The sequence below is a fragment of the Tauraco erythrolophus genome, chromosome 3 (genome assembly GCF_009769465.1).
Source record: "Tauraco erythrolophus isolate bTauEry1 chromosome 3, bTauEry1.pri, whole genome shotgun sequence".
Taxonomy (NCBI): Eukaryota; Metazoa; Chordata; class Aves; order Musophagiformes; family Musophagidae; genus Tauraco; species Tauraco erythrolophus.
In genome coordinates, this window is record NC_141467.1 from 90,821,443 (window position 1) to 90,842,586 (window position 21,144).

General features: G+C 35.5%; 1 protein-coding gene across 2 annotated transcripts in view; it reads right to left on the minus strand.

Annotated features, from left to right (window-relative positions):
* Positions 1-21,144, minus strand: part of TAF2 (TATA-box binding protein associated factor 2) — a 64,634-nt gene that overhangs the window by 26,311 nt on the left and 17,179 nt on the right. For both annotated transcript variants that reach the window (XM_086608797.1, XM_086608799.1), the window contains 10 exons: positions 19,892-19,977; positions 15,067-15,202; positions 13,462-13,616; positions 11,262-11,376; positions 11,058-11,167; positions 10,216-10,281; positions 7,977-8,229; positions 4,400-4,540; positions 2,281-2,391; positions 406-599 (listed from right to left, as the gene is read on the minus strand). In XM_086608797.1, the coding sequence (XP_086464923.1) occupies positions 406-599; positions 2,281-2,391; positions 4,400-4,540; positions 7,977-8,229; positions 10,216-10,281; positions 11,058-11,167; positions 11,262-11,376; positions 13,462-13,616; positions 15,067-15,202; positions 19,892-19,977 (1,367 nt within the window). The remainder of the gene's footprint in view (positions 1-405; positions 600-2,280; positions 2,392-4,399; positions 4,541-7,976; positions 8,230-10,215; positions 10,282-11,057; positions 11,168-11,261; positions 11,377-13,461; positions 13,617-15,066; positions 15,203-19,891; positions 19,978-21,144) is intronic.

The following is a 21,144-nucleotide window of genomic DNA, read 5'->3' on the forward strand; positions in this document are numbered from 1 at the left end:
CAGAAACACAAACAAAATTCCCCACCATGTCAAATCCATTATTTGGTTTCAGTAGAACTATACTAACAGAGAAAACTCAGTTCACATTACCTTGTGTCCTCTATGGATATTGTTACAAGTTTACCTTTTGCAAAACTTTCATAAATGCTTTCCTTAAAGAGGCACAAGCATGACCAACTTCTGCCTATTAAAGTCTATATAGATAGAAATTAATGTTGAAAAATAAAGCAAATCAAGACAAACTTGCGCTATCAGCTTCTGGAAATTGGAAGGAATTTTACATTTAAGGTTAAGACACACAAGCTAAAATCTCAAATACTAACTACAGAAAGGTACATAAAGCCAAAACCAAGTCGTGTTAACGTGTCTGCTCTCTTCATGTGTACAACAATTATTAAACCACACCTGACTGTAATGGTATGCCTGTAACTGGGAAGAAGCTTCTCCATATTTAGGAAACGGGTAATTTCCTCAAGAATAAGTCGAACATCAGGATTTAAGTTATCCAATGTTCGAACTTCATTGTTCACACTGACTGCAGGAGTTACAGAGTTGGCTAGGGCATCAATCAGCTCAGCACGATAGTAGTTATCTGAAAACTAGATAAAAACAGCATTTGAACACAAGCAAATACAACAATATATATTCTTTAAAAGCTAAGAAATGTCGAAGTATTGTTACAGAACAAGATCTTAAAAAAAAACACGTGAGAAACTGCATGAGAAAGAAAAACTGGAACAAATTTGTTCTGAAAATGGATTTGAGAGTGATTGAGCAAGCAGACATATTATCAATCATTAATCTTCACTCTGTAGTAAGAGCGTATTAATGGTAAGATAAGAATATTAATAGTAATACATTGTTGTATAAAAATGGAAAAATCAGGCATTGAAAATTTTCCAGATATAGAAAAGAAAAGCTATTATTTCTAAACACGAACATCTAAAACTACCTGTCTGTTTCTATATTCACTACTAAGATTACCAAGGTTAATGGGTGCTTAGCAACTCAGAAAATCAGACACTTTATCTGAATAGCAACTTCACAAGCTTCTGAGGTGAACTAATGGGCTCATTGCTGTTTCGGGAGGAAAATTCTGCTTCTTCATTCACTCCTTTTACCTGGATTCACATTTTCACACTTTTCATAGTGCTGGCTGTTGCGTTTGTGGGTCGTATTAATTTAGTAAGCAGCAAAAAGTTTAAAAATAAAATTTAATAAGCAGAAAAAAAGCACCAGATTTGAATACTAGTTAATTTAATTTAAACAAACCCAGTACCTGTCAGATCCCGTAGAAGATGTCAAATGCATGTGTGGAAGGGACGTGGAAATGTGAGGCGGGATTTCCCCTTTGGCAGTGGGTAGATACTAGCACAGCTCACCACATTTGTAACTACTGCTGCTTGCACTCACACTCCTAGCGCTCTATCTCTCCACCCTCTATCATCCTCTTACTTCATTAATCTTGCAACAAGTGTCTCGTTACAGTATGTGCTTCTACACACAAAAAAGTGAGGCTGAAGAGGCTTCAGATTTGTTCCACTTAACTTTGGGTACTTAATTGGGAAGGTTATGCTAGGCTCCCAGCAATGGTAGACTTCCTCTGTAGCTAGGGAGATGGAATTCTGTATCACCTCAGGATCTTAAAGGTCATCTAATCACCCTTCAGAGGTGGTCTGTATGGGAAGGAACTGTAGATGACACCTCCCCCCACCTCCCCCAACTCAGACGCTTCAATTTAGTGATAGAACAATATTATTCTGGGTTTCAACTGTTATTTAACCAGACGAAGACAATCCAGTTCTGTGAGCTAGTGCTGACATTCAGAACCCAGAAACCCAGAGTCCTGTATATCATTAAAAAAAAAAGATTATTTCCTTTCCTTGATCTTTCGAATACTCTTCTCAAGGTGAATAAAAACCCAACAAGTCAGTGCTTAAAATCGCATGTGACACGTTCACCTCATGCACAATTTCTCAAAAACATATGGGTCTTTTGAATGAAAAAGAGTAAAGTAAGAAAAGTATGTCTGCAAATTAAGACAGGCAGGTCCTTAGTAAGTCAACAAGCACAAAGAGCTTTGAAACACCCAAGAAATTCTGCCATAGAAATGTCAGCTACAGTACATTCTGTAACATTTACTGTTTAGTTTAGCATTTCATCTTCTTATCAACTCTCCTACTGAGATGTTTACATTAATGGCATAAAACATCATGCAGTATATTAAGTAAGACTTTTTTCAACAAAAAAGTGAGAGATTAAAATAAACACATTCTTTACCTTATTCTTCCTGTTATCATTATACTTGATCAAATCCAAAATAAACATTAAAACCTCCTTAGGACAGAGATTGTGAACATCTCTCAGAAGGGCCATGGCAACAGGCATAGTCTGTATGAAAGAATTAGTAATAACATCATTCTCACATTAGTGAAATGATAGTTACACCCTAAGAAGAGCTATGTCCTGAAAACGAACAATTAATTTTACAATAGCAAATCTCTCAAAAGTTGTATTTAAATGCTTTTTGAAAGCCACATCACATGCTGCATGAATTTCAGATCAAATGAACTATGAGATTATTGAGCAAGAATTAATTATAGTGCAGATATATGAAAAAAAATGTGTATCCAAGAAAAGACACTCAAGTCAAGGCACTATCAAAAAGGTAACAAAAATCATAGAATCATAGAATCATAGAATCGTTAGGGCTGGAAGGGACCTTCAAAGGTCATCTAGTCCAACCCCCCTGCAAGGAACAGGGATATCTCCAACTAGATCAGGTTGCTCAGGGCCTCATCCAACCGGGCCTTGAACGTCTCCAGGGATGGAGCATCCACCACCTCTCTGGGTAACCTGTTCCAGTGTTCTACAACTCTCATAGTAAAAAATTTTTTCCTAATATCCAACCTGAATCTACCTCCCTCTATTTTAAAACCATTACCCCTTGTCCTATCACAACTGGCCCTCCTGAACAGCCTCTCCCCATCTTTCTTGTAGGCCCCCTTGAGGTACTGGAAGACCGCTATAAGGTCACCCCGGAGCCTCCTCTTCTCCAGGCTGAACAGCCCCAACTCCTTCAGCCTGTCCTCATAGGAAAGGTAGTCCAGCCCTCTTATCATCTTCGTGGCCCTCCTCTGGACCCTCTCCAACTGGTCCATGTCCTTCTTATGTTGGGGACTCCAGAACTGGACGCAATACTCCAAGTGAGGTCTCACGAGGGCAGAGTAGAGGGGGAGAATCACCTCCCTTGACCTGCTGGCCACGCTCCTCTTGATGCAGCCCAGGATGCGGTTGGCCTTCTGGGCCGCAAGAGCACATTGCCGGCTCATATTGAGCTTCTCGTCCACCAAATAATGAAACACATAAATTATGATGGATCTAATTCTGAGACAGACATTGAATTTGGATGTTTCCATGTGAACATGAAAGCTTCCATTATCGTTGAGAGATATAGATCCAATAGTCAGTGAAGCCTAAAGAATTATTAGCCAGACAGGCATCACCTCGATTAGGTATTTATTTTAGAATGAGCTAAGCATCTCTCTAGGCTCCACTCACATAAATTTAGGAATCTCACTTTAGATCTATAAACTAAGGACATGGGATTAAAAGGGAGAAAATCGTAAGATTTAGTGGGAAAGAATGAACAATGACAAAAAGAGCAGAAAAATACCAAAGAAATTCAAAAAGAGAGATGTGGGGAGAAAGATGAAGCAGTTTTGGACAGAGTAAGAAAACAAAAATTGAGTTTTCTCCATAATCAGGAATATGAAATCTGCAACATAAGAACTCAATCATCCAATAATTATGAGGTGAATCTTGAGAGAAAACCACTGTAATTCATTTTGTTACCCACTGTAGGTCTCGGTAAAAAAAACCCGGCATTAACATCAAAATAAGCTGCAGCAATACATGATGCTGACAATTAATAGAAAGGAGAGGGCAAGAAGGATCACGCAGTGCCTTCAACTAAAAAGCTCACCAATTTAAGATTTATGAGATTTTATTTGCAGTGTGATATCATTGCTATTAATGCATAAAGACAGCTGCTGAATTCACCTAAAAGATAAAATTACCAGCTTTGTTACTGTACAATAAATTCTGTTTAAGAATGAGCTCACAAATATTTACAAATAATTATTATATGTATTTTGTTCTTCTGAAGGAAATGTTAATTTAACTTCAGTTGCTCAGAAAAAATTGCTAAAATTTTGTTAACTGATTTTTGACTAAGATGGAAGAAATAGATGCCATATAAGAAAGAACTAGTTATTCTGGATTTTTATGAAAGGATAAAGCAAGACCGTGCTATCCATGTTCCCGTAGTTATCAACCATAGGAGCATTTTTTTATTTTGACATTTCTTCTAAAATGTTCAGTGAAAAAAAAAAATTACCTTTTGCAGAAAGTAGCTTTGAAAGTTCATGAAGTTGTTGGTCTTCACAATGTTTGGACAAGTCTTACAACAAAACATTCGGGTAAAGAGTGATTTCATGGCTGGTGGTCCTGTCCATGTACTTACCATGGAATTTGCAATCTGTATAATTAGGGAGGAAGGGAAATCGTATTAACATCACCACTGCAAGTTTAATTTGGCTGTAGAAAAATACACATTTTCCATAATCAAAAAGGATAATTGCCAAGAACACACTATCCTTCAAATAGATACCTACTGCCATCAATGAATTATCTCATATTAGCTAAGTTTTTACTGCCATCCCCAAAATATTTTCTCTACATTAAAGGTAAATTTTATGAAAATTGTTTCACTTGGAAGATGTCTGCAACTAATTATCTTTCCATGATAAACTTCTGTTCTTAATTATTTTCTTTTTTATTTTAGATGAAAATTCTGTGTTTACTAAGCCAAGTTTTCTGACTTTACAGACGCCAGTGATGGAAGAGGCTTCTGTAATACCAACTTCCCAAATTTACCCTGCCAGTAACCTCAGCCTAGACTTTAAGTAGGCCTCAGCCATCCTAAGACTAAAAGACCACCCCTAGAGAGAAAGGCAAGTCAGCTACCTCTGCCTTTAACTGTAATTCACAAAGAGACTGTGCACTGAGACAAATTTATTGCTACAGTCCGTTTTGGTATAAGGCCACAAAGACAGAAGTGCTTTTGTGCCTTCCCAGCATCCTGAGTTTCATCCATTTGCTGGATGAAGCAACAAGAACACCTATGCCTGATGATGGATTAAGCTTGATGACAGATGTGTGCGTGTGTGTGTGTGTGCGTGTGCATGCACAAACGGGGCCAATGCACCCTACAATGCAGCAGAAGTTTCCATTGTTACAGACCCACCACAAACTAAGGAAAAATCTGTTTTCACACAGAAGAAAACGGTCTATTTCCTTCTAAATCATTCAGCTTGTTTCAAAGGGTATTAAATACGCAACAAGAGAAAGAAAAGCAAGAGGCTATCTGAAGAGGGGTAGCAACCCATTTCACCATTGCTCTTACATAAGATGGTGCTTTATTACTGAAAACCATTTTTCCACTAAGTCAGGCTTCAAAGGAAAGTCAAGAGAGAAAATACTGTGGTCAGACCAGATGTTCCCTTTGCAATAACTGAAGTCTTTGAACTAAAGATATAGGTATAACTTTCTCTAAGGGATATAATGACTCTTCTTGAAGAGGATGCTTAATCCCAAAGACAGCTTAGAAACCATGGTGCTGAACTTAAAACTGCAAATGTAAAATTTATGTAGCAGTGTAAAATAAAACCCAACCCCAAAAATATCATCGAAGGTTGCTATATTTACATGATATTCACTATTCCATTAAAACTGGGGTGAAAATTTTAAAATATTTTTAACTTCTACTATTTTAAGCATTTCATTTTGCAAAATCTATAGATGAACAACAGCGTTTTTAAATTCAATAAACAGTAATTAAATCACCACCTTTTCAGTATTCTTTTGTCTTATAATGTGTTCTGATTCATTTGAACTTACCTTTAAATACTGCCAGAATGCAAGTTTTCTATTTATTCCACTGATATGCTATACATTCTGAATCAAATGTATTTGCACATTCCCTAAACCATAATGCAAATAGGCTGTCTTGCATTCTTTATACCGAAAAAGACAACAGGTAGGCTCGATTTCTGCATCCTTCAATTCAGTATAGCACAAAAAAACTGCCTGAGATGTAACTGTCATGCGTAGCTATGAAACTCCTCAATGTTTGTGGCGGGTAGTTTGTGCTATTGTTGCTGCTTTCTTAAACCTTACAGCACATCATCAACACTGCAATAGACCTGAACAGGAAAATCAGCCTGCATGCTCCCAGGAATCAATATTGTGGCATTGTTTTCTCCTTTCTCTGTAGAGTTATTTGTCATGAACTGCTAAGTAAAGTGAGCGTACACACACACACAAATCTATTAGCTTTTTTATCAATGACGATTTAATATTACCTGGGTACTCTATGCCAGAGAGACTGAAGTGCTGTTTTACAATGAAGTATATAATACCTTTAGAAAGTGTAGTAAATTCAGTTTTATAATTGCATTGTCATCTATCATTTCTCTTATCAACATGAGTACACCAAGAATGTTTTACAATAGTAACTGCAATCCAGCTAGAAGTTGTAAATCAACAAATAAGAATTCTCCCCTTAACAAACATGAGGGATGTAGCCTTTTTTCAATAAAGAATATAAATCCTGAAGATTTTCAAGCTGAGAAAATTAAATTCAGTTAATGACAACAGGAAGTGATTCTTACTAATGCCCTGATGCTGGAACTGGTAATAGAATACATTACACTTTCCTCGTAGGTACCTTACATAAACATATCTACAAGTCTGTCCTGCCATGCTCCTTCACCTTGATTCAGTGTAACAGCCATACTTCTTGCTTAGCTTTATCATCTTTTTTCTTTAAGTCAACAACCTTATCTGTACACTCAATATTTTTCATACAATTATAACTGAGCTAAACTCGGTATGATTATCTGCAGCCCAATTGCCTGAGAATTCAAAGTAAAGACAGAAAAAATGATTGCATTTAAACAGTGTAACAACTGCTCTTTTAATATCTACCTGTGGAATACACACTTTTAAATATTCCAAGTGAATTCATTATGAAACGTGCATGGCAGTACCAACGGCACTGGCAGTACCAATACTAGCACATGCACTGGCAGTATTACATCAGTGGTTCACATTACTAAAATACTTTGCCACAAACATTTATTGGATTTTGATTTTCAAAATATAGCCAAAAGATTTATTTCTATACAGGTACTGAATTATTCTCAACTGCACACAGCAGAAAGCAGGCTGTATGTCAATAATCTGAACCATACTAACTGTCAGTAAGTATGTCTTTATGTCCACAAAAATATGTCAAGAACATGCTTTTTCAGAAATTCTTGTTCTCTGTGTTCCCACCCAGTTGTTTTATAGGGTTCTCTAATCTTCATTCTTAATGAAGGTTAATTTTGTGTCTAAACAAAAAAGATCTTCCCTTTTCAAGGCAATTACTTGGCTTTTTAGTATTTAGTTGCAGACTAACATGATGTTTCTTTTGTGCCCCTATTCAATCTGAAACAATATAGAGCAGCAATCTGAATTCATATTAGACAGATAGATGAATTTCAGCACTTCAGAGTTCTCAGACAGGCCAAAGAACTTCCTAGTAAAATAAAAAAATACATTTTGGCTCTGAAAAAAATTAAACAAAAGTCTTTTATTTCTGCCACTTAATGAAATCTGGAAAAATCCCTTGTGGTTTTCATGTCTGACATCTCAATTTCAACAATTATGAAAGCCTTCTGCAGTCTCCATTTACAGACTAAAATAATACAGCTTTCCTTTCAAATCAGTCATGTTAAAAATACTTGGCAAACACTTTTAAGAGGCTAGATATCAAGCCAGTTTAAGAACTGTGATGAGTTTTGACCCGTTTTCAAACATTTACAATGTCTAGCGGATTTCTTCCCTTACTTCCATGTGCACAACCTCACCTTTGCAAGGCAGAAGCAGGCCAGCATTCTCACTCGGTAGAAACATTGTTCCTGTTCTAGTATATCAGTCAGGGCAAGCCGTGAGGCTGGAGTAGGGAACTTCTCCAGCGCCAGAATGGCTTCTTCTTGCGCAACCACATCTCTCTCGTATCGGAGCTGATACTGCCACATGAAATCAGATTGTTCGAACTCCACCTTCCTCAGTACTGACATATCAGGGTCTATTCTTATCCAGAGCAAAGGGGAATCAGCACTAAGACAGATACGAAAAACATTAATAGCTTACAACATTTCAAGACTATAGAAATTCAAAAGATGTTCTAACTTGTTATGAATTATTTTTGAAGTATTTAGAGTCAAAGAATCGCAAAAGAATCTAAGTTAGAGGGGACATTTGAAAGTCACCGGATCCAATCTCCTGCTTCTAGGACGGCAATTCTATAGCCTCCCAGGGCAATCTGTCCAAACCTCTAATATGTCAAAGTGAATACAGTGTTTTAGTATTTTTAACCTATAGATCTGAGTTCATGGTAAACTACTGTATAATTTCAATATATTTAATTCTGCTTCCTCAGATACCATAATTTTCGTAGGTGAGCAGCACTTCATCACCTTCTACAGTTTAAGATTACAAAAAAAAAATCTGACAAATAAAATCTGGTGGTAAAGACCCAGTTTTTTATATATTATTTTTTATCAATAGACTGGAAAGTGCTTTACAAACACACACACAAACGTTATGATGTTGAAAGCTGACAAGGCTAACCATGCAAATGCACAGAACTGCGAAGACAAATGACAATAAAAGTCAAAGTAGCAAAAGACAGGATTAAAGTTTTAGTCCTACAGATAAAATTGTTGTATTCCACTCAAAGAAGTGTTTTATACGTTAGTATTCACACAGCACCATGACTGCAGAAGTCATTTATGGGAGCAACACGCACAAACTATGTAATAAATTCTCTTATTCCGTTTTCCACATAAAATTGATAACATCAAAATACAGATATGGAATTAGGAAAGAGTTTGGAATGATGGAAAGAGAATCATTATAAATATGATGTGTATTTCTATACACATTTTTAGAGTATCTAGAATTACTGTCAAGATAGCTGCTAGAGAAGAAAGGATAGTGAAAAGAAGAGCACATACACAGGATTTAGAAGAATAGAAAGAAACGAACATTATCATATATGCCTGGAGCAGAGGAGTTCAAACTGGACAAGAGAGTGACAGCATCACAGATTAAAAGGTCAGCAGACAAACAAAGCGTAAGTGACTTGCATAAAATCACATACCAGTTCAAAGGTAGTTCTAAGAAAATCATTAAGGTCTCAGTTCAGTGTAATGCAATAGCTACCTGGACATAACTGATCAGAACTACTCACAAATATTTATGCTAATTGCTCTTAAATATAAATAAAAAACTATGTATTCATTTGTCAACCATCATATAGAAATGATAACAATAACTTGCTCTATGAAAATATTCCCTATAAAATTATTTCTCATCACAGCTCAGATGAGGTTAAATTTACGAGAATCTCCAACACTTTTAAGGGGACAAGCAACTTACCCTTCAAACTGACATCATTAGTTTTGAGAGATTATTTACTTCACTTAGCCAGCAAACAAGGGACCAACTCCTTCAGTATTTCCAAGAACACCACTGGCTTCGACTCAAGGAGGGTAAAGACGGTATTTACACTGACCAAGAATTTGTTTCCAAAGAGCTAAACAGTTCCAAATGAAACTAATGCCAGTACAAATTTCAGTATGAAGTATTTAATCGCTTATTTTCAATTTAAAAGGATTCTTTGGTAATTAACCACAGATATCAGGAACTATCTTAGTGCTACTTTAACGGTCTTCATCGATGTCCAAGCAAAAATTGCTCTTACTTTGTTTCAAGCAAATTCTTGTTCACTTTTTACCTATAAAGCTGAAAGCTATCATTAGAAATGTGTAAGAAAGAATCAAGTAATTTATTCTATCCTGCCTTAGATTTTTTTTTTTAAACTAATTATAGTAGTTAACCCATACGTTTTACACTTCACCAGCATTTTCCCAGCTACAGAAGAAAAGTCTCAAAGAAGGCAAAGAAATGCGGCATAGTCTTGAAATTTGCCAGTCATATACTAAAGCACAAGATTACTCTCAAATCTTTTAAAATAGCATGTTTTACACAAGGGAAACATGGCTCAGTCTCACACTGACAGACTCCAACAAGCTAACTTACTCCATAGCAGAAAGGTCCATGTCCACCTCTTCTCCATTCATCAGTGGAATCTTTTTCTTCTTATTTCTATTAAAAAAGAGAAAATAGAAAAAAATAGGTATTAATTACCAAGCTAGTAAAGCTTTGTTTATAAATGGAGCTTAAGCTTGCAAAAGCAGTCTCTGCGTATTTCACCACACCAAAAAATAATGCTTTCTCTAGCAAAAAATATTCACAAAGTTAAGCTGTGCATCAGTTTTGTTCAAATAATAATCACCAATACTTTACATTGGTTTAAATTTGACTTCCACCATTTTTAAAATTACACATAAGCATAAAAATTTGGGAAGCAGGGATCAAATGAGTTATTGAGATGCATTAGGAAACTGAGAGAATCTATTTGGGATGTTACTTTTATTGCTCATTAGGTTCAGTGAACAGCCCTGGCACTCTTAACAGAAAACTATGCCAGTGCTCAATGATATACCTTCACTTGAGGTTCTTCTCTGGCCTACATTTGTCTTCCCTCTAATCTGCCTTTCCCATTCAAAGACATTTTGAATAATGTGATTTATTAGAGTCTTCATTCAACTTGTTGTATATAAATAAGCTCTTTATAAAACCTTTATAAAATTTAAGACCTTTACTTATAATTAAGCCTGCATATAAAACGTAAGGCTTCTTGCTGTTCATAAACAGCAGTAAATTCTATTTTCTCCTCTTATATCACAGTTAAATCTTATTCAGCAAGATTAAGAAAATATAAACATAAAATTTAAAAAACATATATTTATCATCAAAGGCACTATATGTTTTCGTATATCCATACTAAAATTACTTGTAGTTTGTGTTTTAGTTCTTACCTTCTGCTTTTAGAATGGCAAGGTATGTCATGTTTAAGACTGTTTTCTTCAATTTGCAATGTATGGTTGAATGATCCATCAAGTTCTTGCACTGTCACTTTAAGAGGACCCTTCAAGTTCACAAGATTTTGTTATTAACATGATTCTTATTAATGTATACATCATACTTGTACGTGTAGGTAAAATACAGAAAATCAACCTTACCACATATTTCTGAGTCCCAGGAGATGTGTAGTCTTGTTTTATTTCCAATTCCAACACATTTCGTTTTCTATTAAATGCAAAGCTACCATAAAACTTTACCACTCCACTCTGATCCCTAATAAGAAGTATAGGAATTCTAGGGCACAATGCAGTAGTTACAAACATAATTCTCAATGTTTTCATTCTTTACACTTGCTTTATGCTTCCATATTCCTAGAATTTCCCATCTCAAGAAAATCATGAAACAAAAACACTCATGTTCATTCACAAACTTTTAAAGTTTTTTTTTTTCTTTAAAGAGCTCTTTAATGTACAATCATGTATCTTATCAAGAAAAACTGAAGTACAATGAAAATTATCTAGTAAGAAAACAGTCATTATGAAAAGCTATACTGGACCCTACCACATCCAATGTACTTGGCATGCTCTCAAGGAAAGTAATTAAGCAAGAGTTTAGTAATTTCAATATGAATTGTTTTACTACATATTTCAGTTAAATAAAACTCAGGGGAAAATGTAGACAGTAGCTTCTGTTTTCTACTCATGCTACAATTAATTATTTTAGTGCAGTTTTTCAAAACGGGTCACTGTGAGCATTCACGTGTGTTTGCGTGTGTGTGTGTGTGTGTGTATATATATATATAAAAATATATATATGAGTTCACATATACATGGGAGTATACAATATGACTGACAAAGTAATGATCTCGCTCTGCATTTTTATCCCAGGCAATGATTTCTTCAAGTCAACTGTTTCTGTGAATAACTTCATCATTCTTTTATGACAGCCATTACTGCACTTTATTTATAGTAAAACTAAAAACTATCTGTAGTAAAACTAAAACACCAGAACGAAGTATTTTAGTCTAGTGCATCCTCCCAACAAGCCTCTGACAATATAAGACAGAAGCAGGGAAGGAAAACTTGTTCTTTCATGTCTTGACATTTAGGGGAGGAGCTTCCAGATTCAAAGAGGCTTCTTATCACACACTATTATTAACTTTTCTCCCAAAATATGGTCATTTGGCTCAGACTGCTTCTGTTCACGGTACCTGCCTTCATAAAGGTCTGTGACATCGTCATCAGCTTAAGGCATTTTTAGTGGTATCTTCAGCCCAAGGTTTAAACTCAGCAGCAACACAGCACTCATGAATAACATCAGACAGTGCTAGTTAACAGCAGTAAGATACACTCCCAAACAACACAAAGACCCACTGGGGTCTTACAAGGTGGAAAATCTGATGTCACAGGTACAACAGTGTTTGAAGTATGGTGGGAAGGTTGCAACCATTGGATTAAACACAAGTTACAGTTAACAGGATCAGCCTTGGAGCCAAAGTCCAGAGAAGCTGAAAAATCCCCAGATCTGAGAATTACAATTCTTCTTTGCTTAGAGAACAGACACAGTTGAGATTCAACCAGCTCAAACGGTAATACTGACATTTAGGTATAGCTGTAGTGTGAATATATGCACATGTAGAAGCCCTGTTTTCCATAAGGGCTTGGCAAAACGAAGTGTGGAAATTCAAATAATGTGTATTTATACTTTATGAATACTTTTGATGCAGATAAATTCTAACTTCTCACATTACTCTATAAATATTAATTATACAGTGTTTTTTAGTTAGACTAATTAAAGCTACCAATTAAACCTGTTAAACGGAGCAAATTCAAATTTACCCTCACATCAATCCAAAATAAGAAATCCTATTTCTTGACTAATATCACTGAGGTTTATAGCTACTAAGCTATTAAATGTCAGTGTATTTTAAACTATCAATCTGGGCTTTAGGTAACTCATTTCATGGTGATTTACTGGAAATCACATCTTAAAACGCACCAGACTATAGCATTTTCCATGTCAGACTTCAGCATATTTCTATGGGCAGTGTCCTCTGGAATCCCTTTAGTATAATTTGGCCTTAAATTCCAGCAGAGTTCTTGTGCCTCTTTCAAAGTAAAACTTAAAATAATGAAATCCCTTCTAGTAAAGAACACCCAAAAAAGCTAGCATACTCTAAATAACTATGAAAGGAGTATGAACCTGTGGCTCACATCTATTTCTAATTTAAAGAATAATGTACTTAACTGTTTTAAACAAAGATATTTCATACTTTTCTTCCCATTTCTTTAATAAAGTCAATTAAAACCCCAATTCATTCTCCATATTAACAATCCAGACCAAGAATAAAAAGGATACACCCACTGCTTTATTAAAGGTTGGATGTCTTTGCCAGAGACATTTGAGATAGATTTCAAAAACCCAGATGTGGAAACCAACATCTGACTCCACATGTGCGACTGGAACTTCTGAGATGAAGCAGTGCTGGCCAGACTCAACAACTTGTTGAAAACCTAAAATGATAAAAAGTTATTACTTTCACTAAATACTTCAATATATAAAAAAAATCTTTCCTGTTTAGCTGCAGCTGAACTGCAACAAAAGGCCAATAAACTCATTCTCTGACAACTGGCCTCAAAATAAAGGCTTTCAAAATAAAGACATGTCAGAAAATTATTTGCTTGTCCATATCGGAAATTGTGATTTGCAGACAAAAATACATTTTTACTTAAGGCAAATCATCCATGATACTGAGTAAAGCTCTGAAACCCCAACTTCTTAACATGAGAAACGTTGAATAGTAATAAAACCTGAAAGTGTCGTCTTTACTCATCACTGCTACAGGTACAATTTATCGTGCAGCTTTTTAACAGAGCTGAATTCAAAGTGGAATATAGGAACACTTTTTGGCATCCGTTTTCTAGTTCTAAGCATCACTATACTTCAAACCCATGTCATTTGTGAGGTTAGTCACTGCAAGCAGGCATGGCCTTTGTTTACCAAATTATAAGGCAGAAGGTAAAGGGGTGTGGTTTTAATCGTTTCTTTCCACCTGGGCTTTTTCAAAGAACCAAATTCCTCAAAACTACATCTACATAACCAAAATCCATTAAATGACCATCAGCTTTCAAAAATTATCTACAGTAAAAGAGATCAATGACTATATCTGCTTTTTAGAAATAAAGCAGTCGCCAGCTTCTCTGCTTTGCTATTCCTTTATAAAAATTGCAAAGAATAATTAGGATTTATGTAAAAGAAGCTTTAAAAAAGGTATTTCTGCTGTATTTTCAATCTGACAAGTGCTTATAATAGCTCTAGGACAAGCACATACTTCAAAAAACAAAACAAACAAATCAGCCAATCAAAACACCCTCCTGAAACCTAAAGTTGATAGGAAAAGGTATCTCTCAGTTTCTAATAAGGTGTTTGTTTATAGCACCCTATCTTTTTTAAGGTATATCACAAAAGATATTTAGTAAAGAAGAAAACCTACAACTCTGCAGAAGTTGGCATTTCAGAATAAATTTTAATCTTTTATTCAACTGCTTCTTCTAATATAAAGACCTATGCTCCCTCTAGCACTGAAAATGTTATACAGCGGAGAGAGCAGAAGCTGGATTCTCATTACTTTTATTATTTATAATTCGATTACATTACAGTTAGGGTCAGAAAAACAGGTCCTCAGTGGTAAAAACTAATCACAACAACCCAAAGTGATGAAATACCTTAACATTAAAGAGAACACAAAATATCTAAAAAGTATTACAAGTTATGTTTAATAGCTAACCATATCCCCACACAAATTACCTATATTTTTTGTTTGTCCAATCCTGCTGAAACTGAAAATACAAATGGAATCCTAAGATGACCTGTTTTATTCTTCCTTAAACTCCATTTAATGACTAGAAATGCAACTAAAGACAAAAAGTTGTCTATATTCCATATAATCATTTAAATACTTACCTGTAACATGAACTCCATGCTAATCCTGTTCTCAATTAGTCTCATAACAAGATGTGCTTTACACTGGAACATAGTGTAATATTCCCAGGACAGTGTATGAGGGTGTTTGATAGAAAAATGTAAATGTGATGCAGGGCTGAAAAATAATAATAAAAAAATCTCTATTTTGCATTTTATGGAATGAGACTTAAAATATATCCTAGCAACCAAGATTACAGCTGCACCAACAATTATTTAGGGTCTCTTCTACTGCTTTAAAGTTATAAATCATGACATAATTAAAGCAACCACATGCTTGTACAGAAAAGTGACACGGGTGTATGTACCTGGCATACAGTAAGTATTGTTCAGACAATAATGGCAGGTAACACATGTTGTGTATTATTGCAAAGACAGTGGTAGCAGTAGCAACCAGAACAAGGAATCTGTGACTTGAGTCTGGAAATTACTCATGAATTCGCCTGCTCCACCCTCATTTAGAAGTGACTGGACATAGTGACTATTTTCTATTTAAATATATATAGTGACTATAAGTATCTATAGTGACTATTTATTTTATATTTAAATAATAATTGTTGCAACTACAAAAAAGTAAGAGTTTTAAAATTCACAGCAGAATTCCATGTGACAAGCCAAAGGAATTGCTTGGATTTTAGCAACTTATTTTAGTTAGCAACTTTATGCTTTCAATACTTGGGCAAACTGATGTCTTCTAAATCAGATAACATGCCAAGGAAGACTAAGCAGATCATCATGTTACAGCTGCCACACTGTTTCCATAACTTGAACTATCTGTGGTGCTCCAACACACACATACCCTCCATGCCTATAAGCAAAATATTTTAAAGGGTTTAATTTCATTCCATATCAGAAGACAAACAAATGGTAAAACCCTGAAACTTTTAAAAACAGAACTGATTTTTGAATAGCCTTAGTGCCCGTACAGCAATAAAAATACCAAAAGACTTAATTTTAATGAGCTTTAAAATTAATTTTCTCCACCAAGCTTTACATTTCAGAATACAAACATTCTGACCTATAATCTAGTTTCAAAGTAGAAAAGTAGCTGTAATACTATAATTCTCGAGAAAAATAGGACCTTTTTGCCCCCTTTCAATTATTCAAGAAGTGGAGATAATCTGAAGTTTGACTTTATTTTATTGATGTACCAAGTCTGCGGCAACTGTGCTTTGTTGTGCTATGGTTTTTCTTCTAGTTCTTTTCACAGGACATTTGAGTTTTCAATGAATGAATAACAAACATCCTAAGAAACTGGACCCACACCATGTCAGGCCAACTTCTTAAGAAGTGGCAATTCAGATTTGTTTTATGCTACTTGGTGGTGAAACGCAAATTGGCCACTGTGACATAAAAAACCGTCAGCTACTTAAAATTTCTGGGCTCAAAATTGGATTCTTCCCCTGTGATTTTTGCTTACAGATAACATAACTAAACTGTTTCCACATAGACCAGGCATCTGATTTGTCCAAAGATTTTAGAAGGAGACACTGCAAGACACAATGAAATAATTCACAAATTGTAACAACCAAAGATTAGCCCTATAAGTCTGATCTTCCATGCCAGCTGCCTCAGGAAAAGAATGGTCTTCCAGAACCTTCAAAGACCTATTAAACAAACCATTTTAACTTTGACCAGTCTTTCCATGCAGTTGAAAGTCATAAGCCAGCAAGAAGCGTTCTACCAGGACAGGACTAGCACTTAGCTCCTTATCTTCAGCTCTTAAGATTTCAGAAGATGGCAAGAACTAAGGTAGCTGCACCACCTTAATATTTTTTCCATCCTTTTATTTACTGGAAGACTCCCTTGACTTTCTTCATGAATGTCTGTTTAAACATCTTAAGAAGATACAAAAAGAACACTATTTCTATATTTAAGCAAGTATTACCCTTCTTAGGTATACTGAGTGTATGAATAAGAAGGTACTTAGGTTTACTACTTGCTGTTGCTAGTTGATAAGCAACTGATAAAATTCTCCTTATGAAAATTGTCCTGTTATTTTGGGTACTCCTCTATTCTGAGGTAGAAAAAGGTTAGCAACCATGAAAGAATTGAAATGCAAGGAGGAAACTGAGGTTGTGGCTCAGACATTATATAATAATTTGGTCTCAGTATAAAACTATTTATCCAGCATCAAATTATACAGTTGATTGACTTTGGTAAAATTCTTTTCTTGAAAATTACAACCAAGCCAGGACCCACATTCTTGGCCTTATTAAATTTACTAAGTTTTGACTGATTTTGGTACTGGTTACATTATTTAACTGCAAATCAAAACTGGGACAGGTTTGTATTTGATGGTTATGTTTTGTAGTTCATTCAATACGAATACATTTCTTGTGATTAAATTTTTCTTCAATCATTATACTTCTAAAACCATAACTGAATTGGCACCAAATGAGAATTAAAATTAGCAGTATGGACTGAGAACCTTTGTCAAAGCGAAAACTGAACTAGTTCTTCCATGGAAATTTATAATTCACACACTCTCAAATGCACTCCAGTAGTTCAATGTAAACCTGTCGATATGCTGCTTCCATCTGAAATATATCTACATACATTTCTTGAGGTTTTTAATTTTTACAACAGGGTGGTACCATGACAATCAAGGACTGAAGAGAACCAAAATCTGAGAGGGGAGAATACAAAATGAAAATGTAATGAACACAAAGCTTTATTTTGAAACTTTCATTCCTGCAGCAGATAACCTGCAGTTTCCTTCCTTTCATTTTCTCAGGCTCTAGGATTTTTTCTTTAAAATAAATGCTCTGGAGAGTTCTGTTTGTGTTTCACTGCCTAGTGACAGGAAGAATCTGCGAGACCTGTGCTTTGCACAGAAATTAATTCATGTGCCTGCCTTATTTTCTTCCCAGTGATTTATTTCCATATTCTACTTCTAATTTAGTTGAAAAATGAGATTATTAACTAACGTAATTTTTCCTTCATAGTATTATTAATTGAGACTGCTGTAATGCAAATATGCTTGGCAGTAAACTGTATCATAACAACCACAAAAAAGCAAAAAATATATTGGAGAGAAATGTTCTAGACATCATTATGAAAATACCTCCCTAAATATGAATCATTTCCCAAAGTCAGGAACATATATTTAATCTACATACAAGGGAACTTTGCAACCTATAAGAAACAGCAAGTTGTAATTTATATTTAAGTGACATTAAGATCATTATTAACAAGCCATATTACAATGGAAGTAGTGAAATAGGTGGAAACAGAGTGTCTAACAATGTCAGGTCAGGTAGAAGAAGGATACATTTAAGAGCATTAGAACAGGATTTTTTCAATTATTTGTGTTCAAATCTAGAGTATATACAATAAAACTAATAAAATTAACAATTACAAAGAGACTTTTCTTTTAGTCCATTTCCTTTTTTTAAAATGTGCCTTTTTTCTCTAATTTCATCTGATCCTATTACTCTGAATTTAGTTTCTCTGTACAGGGGAGTATGTTGCCAAATTGTAATGCTGCCAAATGAAAAGACAGACAAGACCTAATTCAGACCCAAACTTTCCTTAAAAAAAAGACACCATCACCAACAGGATGCCTAAAATGACTGCTGCTAGCTGTAACTTGTTTATCAGAGGTATATGTAACAAAAGCATCTAGGTACTTGGTCTGCTTCACTACAAGACAGTGAACTAAATCAAAATCCATGAGCAAACAAGCACAACTGAGTAATGGCTTGGCAGGCATACACATACACAAGCTGCACCTGTGCCTGTCAACATCCAGAAAACATGGTAGTTTTTGAGGATTCACCTGGTTGGGAAACTAGACAGTGTGTCCTACTCCCGATTTCAGAAAACGCCGCCTTCTTTTTTCATCTCTCAAAAAAGGATCAGTATTCAAACTTGAAATGGGTTCTTTGTATACTTGATTCTGTTCTAAATCCAGAGTTTTAGTTTTAAATGAACAAAACCTGGATTTGCACACACTCAAACGCAAGAGAACCACTGCTGCAGACAATTTGGGTTGTATTTTCACAATACAGGGCTTCTGCTGCAGTAAAAGCTGAAGAAATTCACACTTTCCCACTCCATCTGCACATGCTGCTCATGAGTTTGCAAAGAGCAGCCCGTTGTGAGGCTGTATCATAACTAGATTAACTTATCCAAGAAAAGAAAAACCCAGCAAAAGGTTGTAATTTAAAGCTGCATCAACTTACTGATCTGTTTTCTACTACTACTTTCTACCTCCAGTGGTAAACACTGGTCAGTGGCTAATACAGGAGTATCTCAAAAGAGGTTAGGGGAAAATTCCTAAGCTAGCAACACTGAAACTACAGTTATTGGGAAAATACAAACCCAGCCAGTCCGCAGTTACCAATGGCACTTCAAAGATGACTGATCTAATACTTTTTCTTTAGTCGATAGGAAATCTCAGTAAAAGATTGCAAGGTGATAACAGAGAGTGGAAAGAAAAAGAGCACAGAAAGAGAAAACTGATGATACTGTAAAAAGCCTAAAGATCACTAACCACTCCAGAAATAGCTCAGGTCAAAGTTCTGGCTCCGTATTCTCTCTCATTCTCTTACTAAAAAGTAGTTCCAGAACAGCATTAAAAACATTCATTACTTTTAATTCCCTTCAAGGTTTAAAGTGAAAGAAAAATAAAATAACAGTGATACAATGTATTCAAGATGTACTTTATGAGACCAGTAATACATGCTTTGGGCAGCTGAAGTCCTTCAGCCTTTGGCCTTGTGTTACACAACACACCCAAGGCATATATTAATGGCCCCATAAAAACATACCCTGTAATGACTTGTGGCTTAAATAAACATACTTGTCTTTCTCTTTTCCTCCTCCGAATATTGGATGCAGTAAAACTCCACCAGTCTTCAGTTCATATGCCACTATTTGATCTAACTCCTAAAAAGTACAACATACGTAAGCGAGCATAATTTTGGAAAGTAGAAAAATTATTTAAAGAAGACAGGAAAGCTTTTAATACCATTGTCCAAGCCATACCTCCTCATTCAACTTGTTTACAAACACAAAGAGCATTTTAAAATCAGGGATGTTCCTCAGCATGGCAAGCAATAATAAAACAGTAGAAGTTAGCAGTTAATACCTGTTCTGGGTCCGGATATTGAGGCAACTACAACAATATTTAACTACAATATATCTAAAAGATATTACTGTTCAATAAGTAAGTTGTCTCTGTCCAAAAGAAATAAAGGTGATCACCATTTCCTTTCAGTGCAGAGTAATACTGGGTATATCTACAGAGCAGACCGCAGCATATGGAAGTCCACCTTGACCCATGCCCAGGCGAGACAAACTGGCTCTGAACCGGAACATGAATTTGAACTTGTGTGGTGCTGTGCCCATGTTAACAAGCACACTTTAAGGCAGGATGTTTGCATGGATTCACTATCACCCAACAGTCAACACGGCTTTCACATCAAATTGGGTCAGCTTGAGCATAGGGAGAGTGAATCGATGTCTGTCTGCTACTCCGTGTTAGCAAAGGAATTTTAAAGTGCTGGTATGTATTGGTATTTATTGATTCATATCAACTTACACACTTTCATGTATTGATAATACATTCAAAGCAGTAAGGGCAGAACTGGAGGCTGTGACAGCAGCACCTCTTAGTTCTGTGTGGAAGCACTCACTTAAATCATAGGGAACATCATGAGCAACTAATATATCTGTAGGCAATTTCTGCTGTACGCAGCAGTCAACTCTCAGATGGACCTTCATCTAGTAGTGCTGTTCTCCATAGCACCCACACCTTCAGTACAGACAGCACAAGACTGATGAGCTGAATGTACATTGGGCAGATAAGGATATGGTATCGAGTCCCCATGTGAGTAAGGGATGACAATGCAGCCCACGGGGTTAGGAAACTATTTTTTCGAAAAGGAAGAGTAAGAAAATATGATGAAAGGGAGAGGAAGAAGATATATGAATGAATGTTACCAGTGAAGAGTCACTGCTGCTATCACTGAAAAGTACCTGTCTCAGAGAACTACATTTGGAAACGTATAGACAGAAATTTCTTTTCAAAGAAACAAAATCCCTTCAACAGGA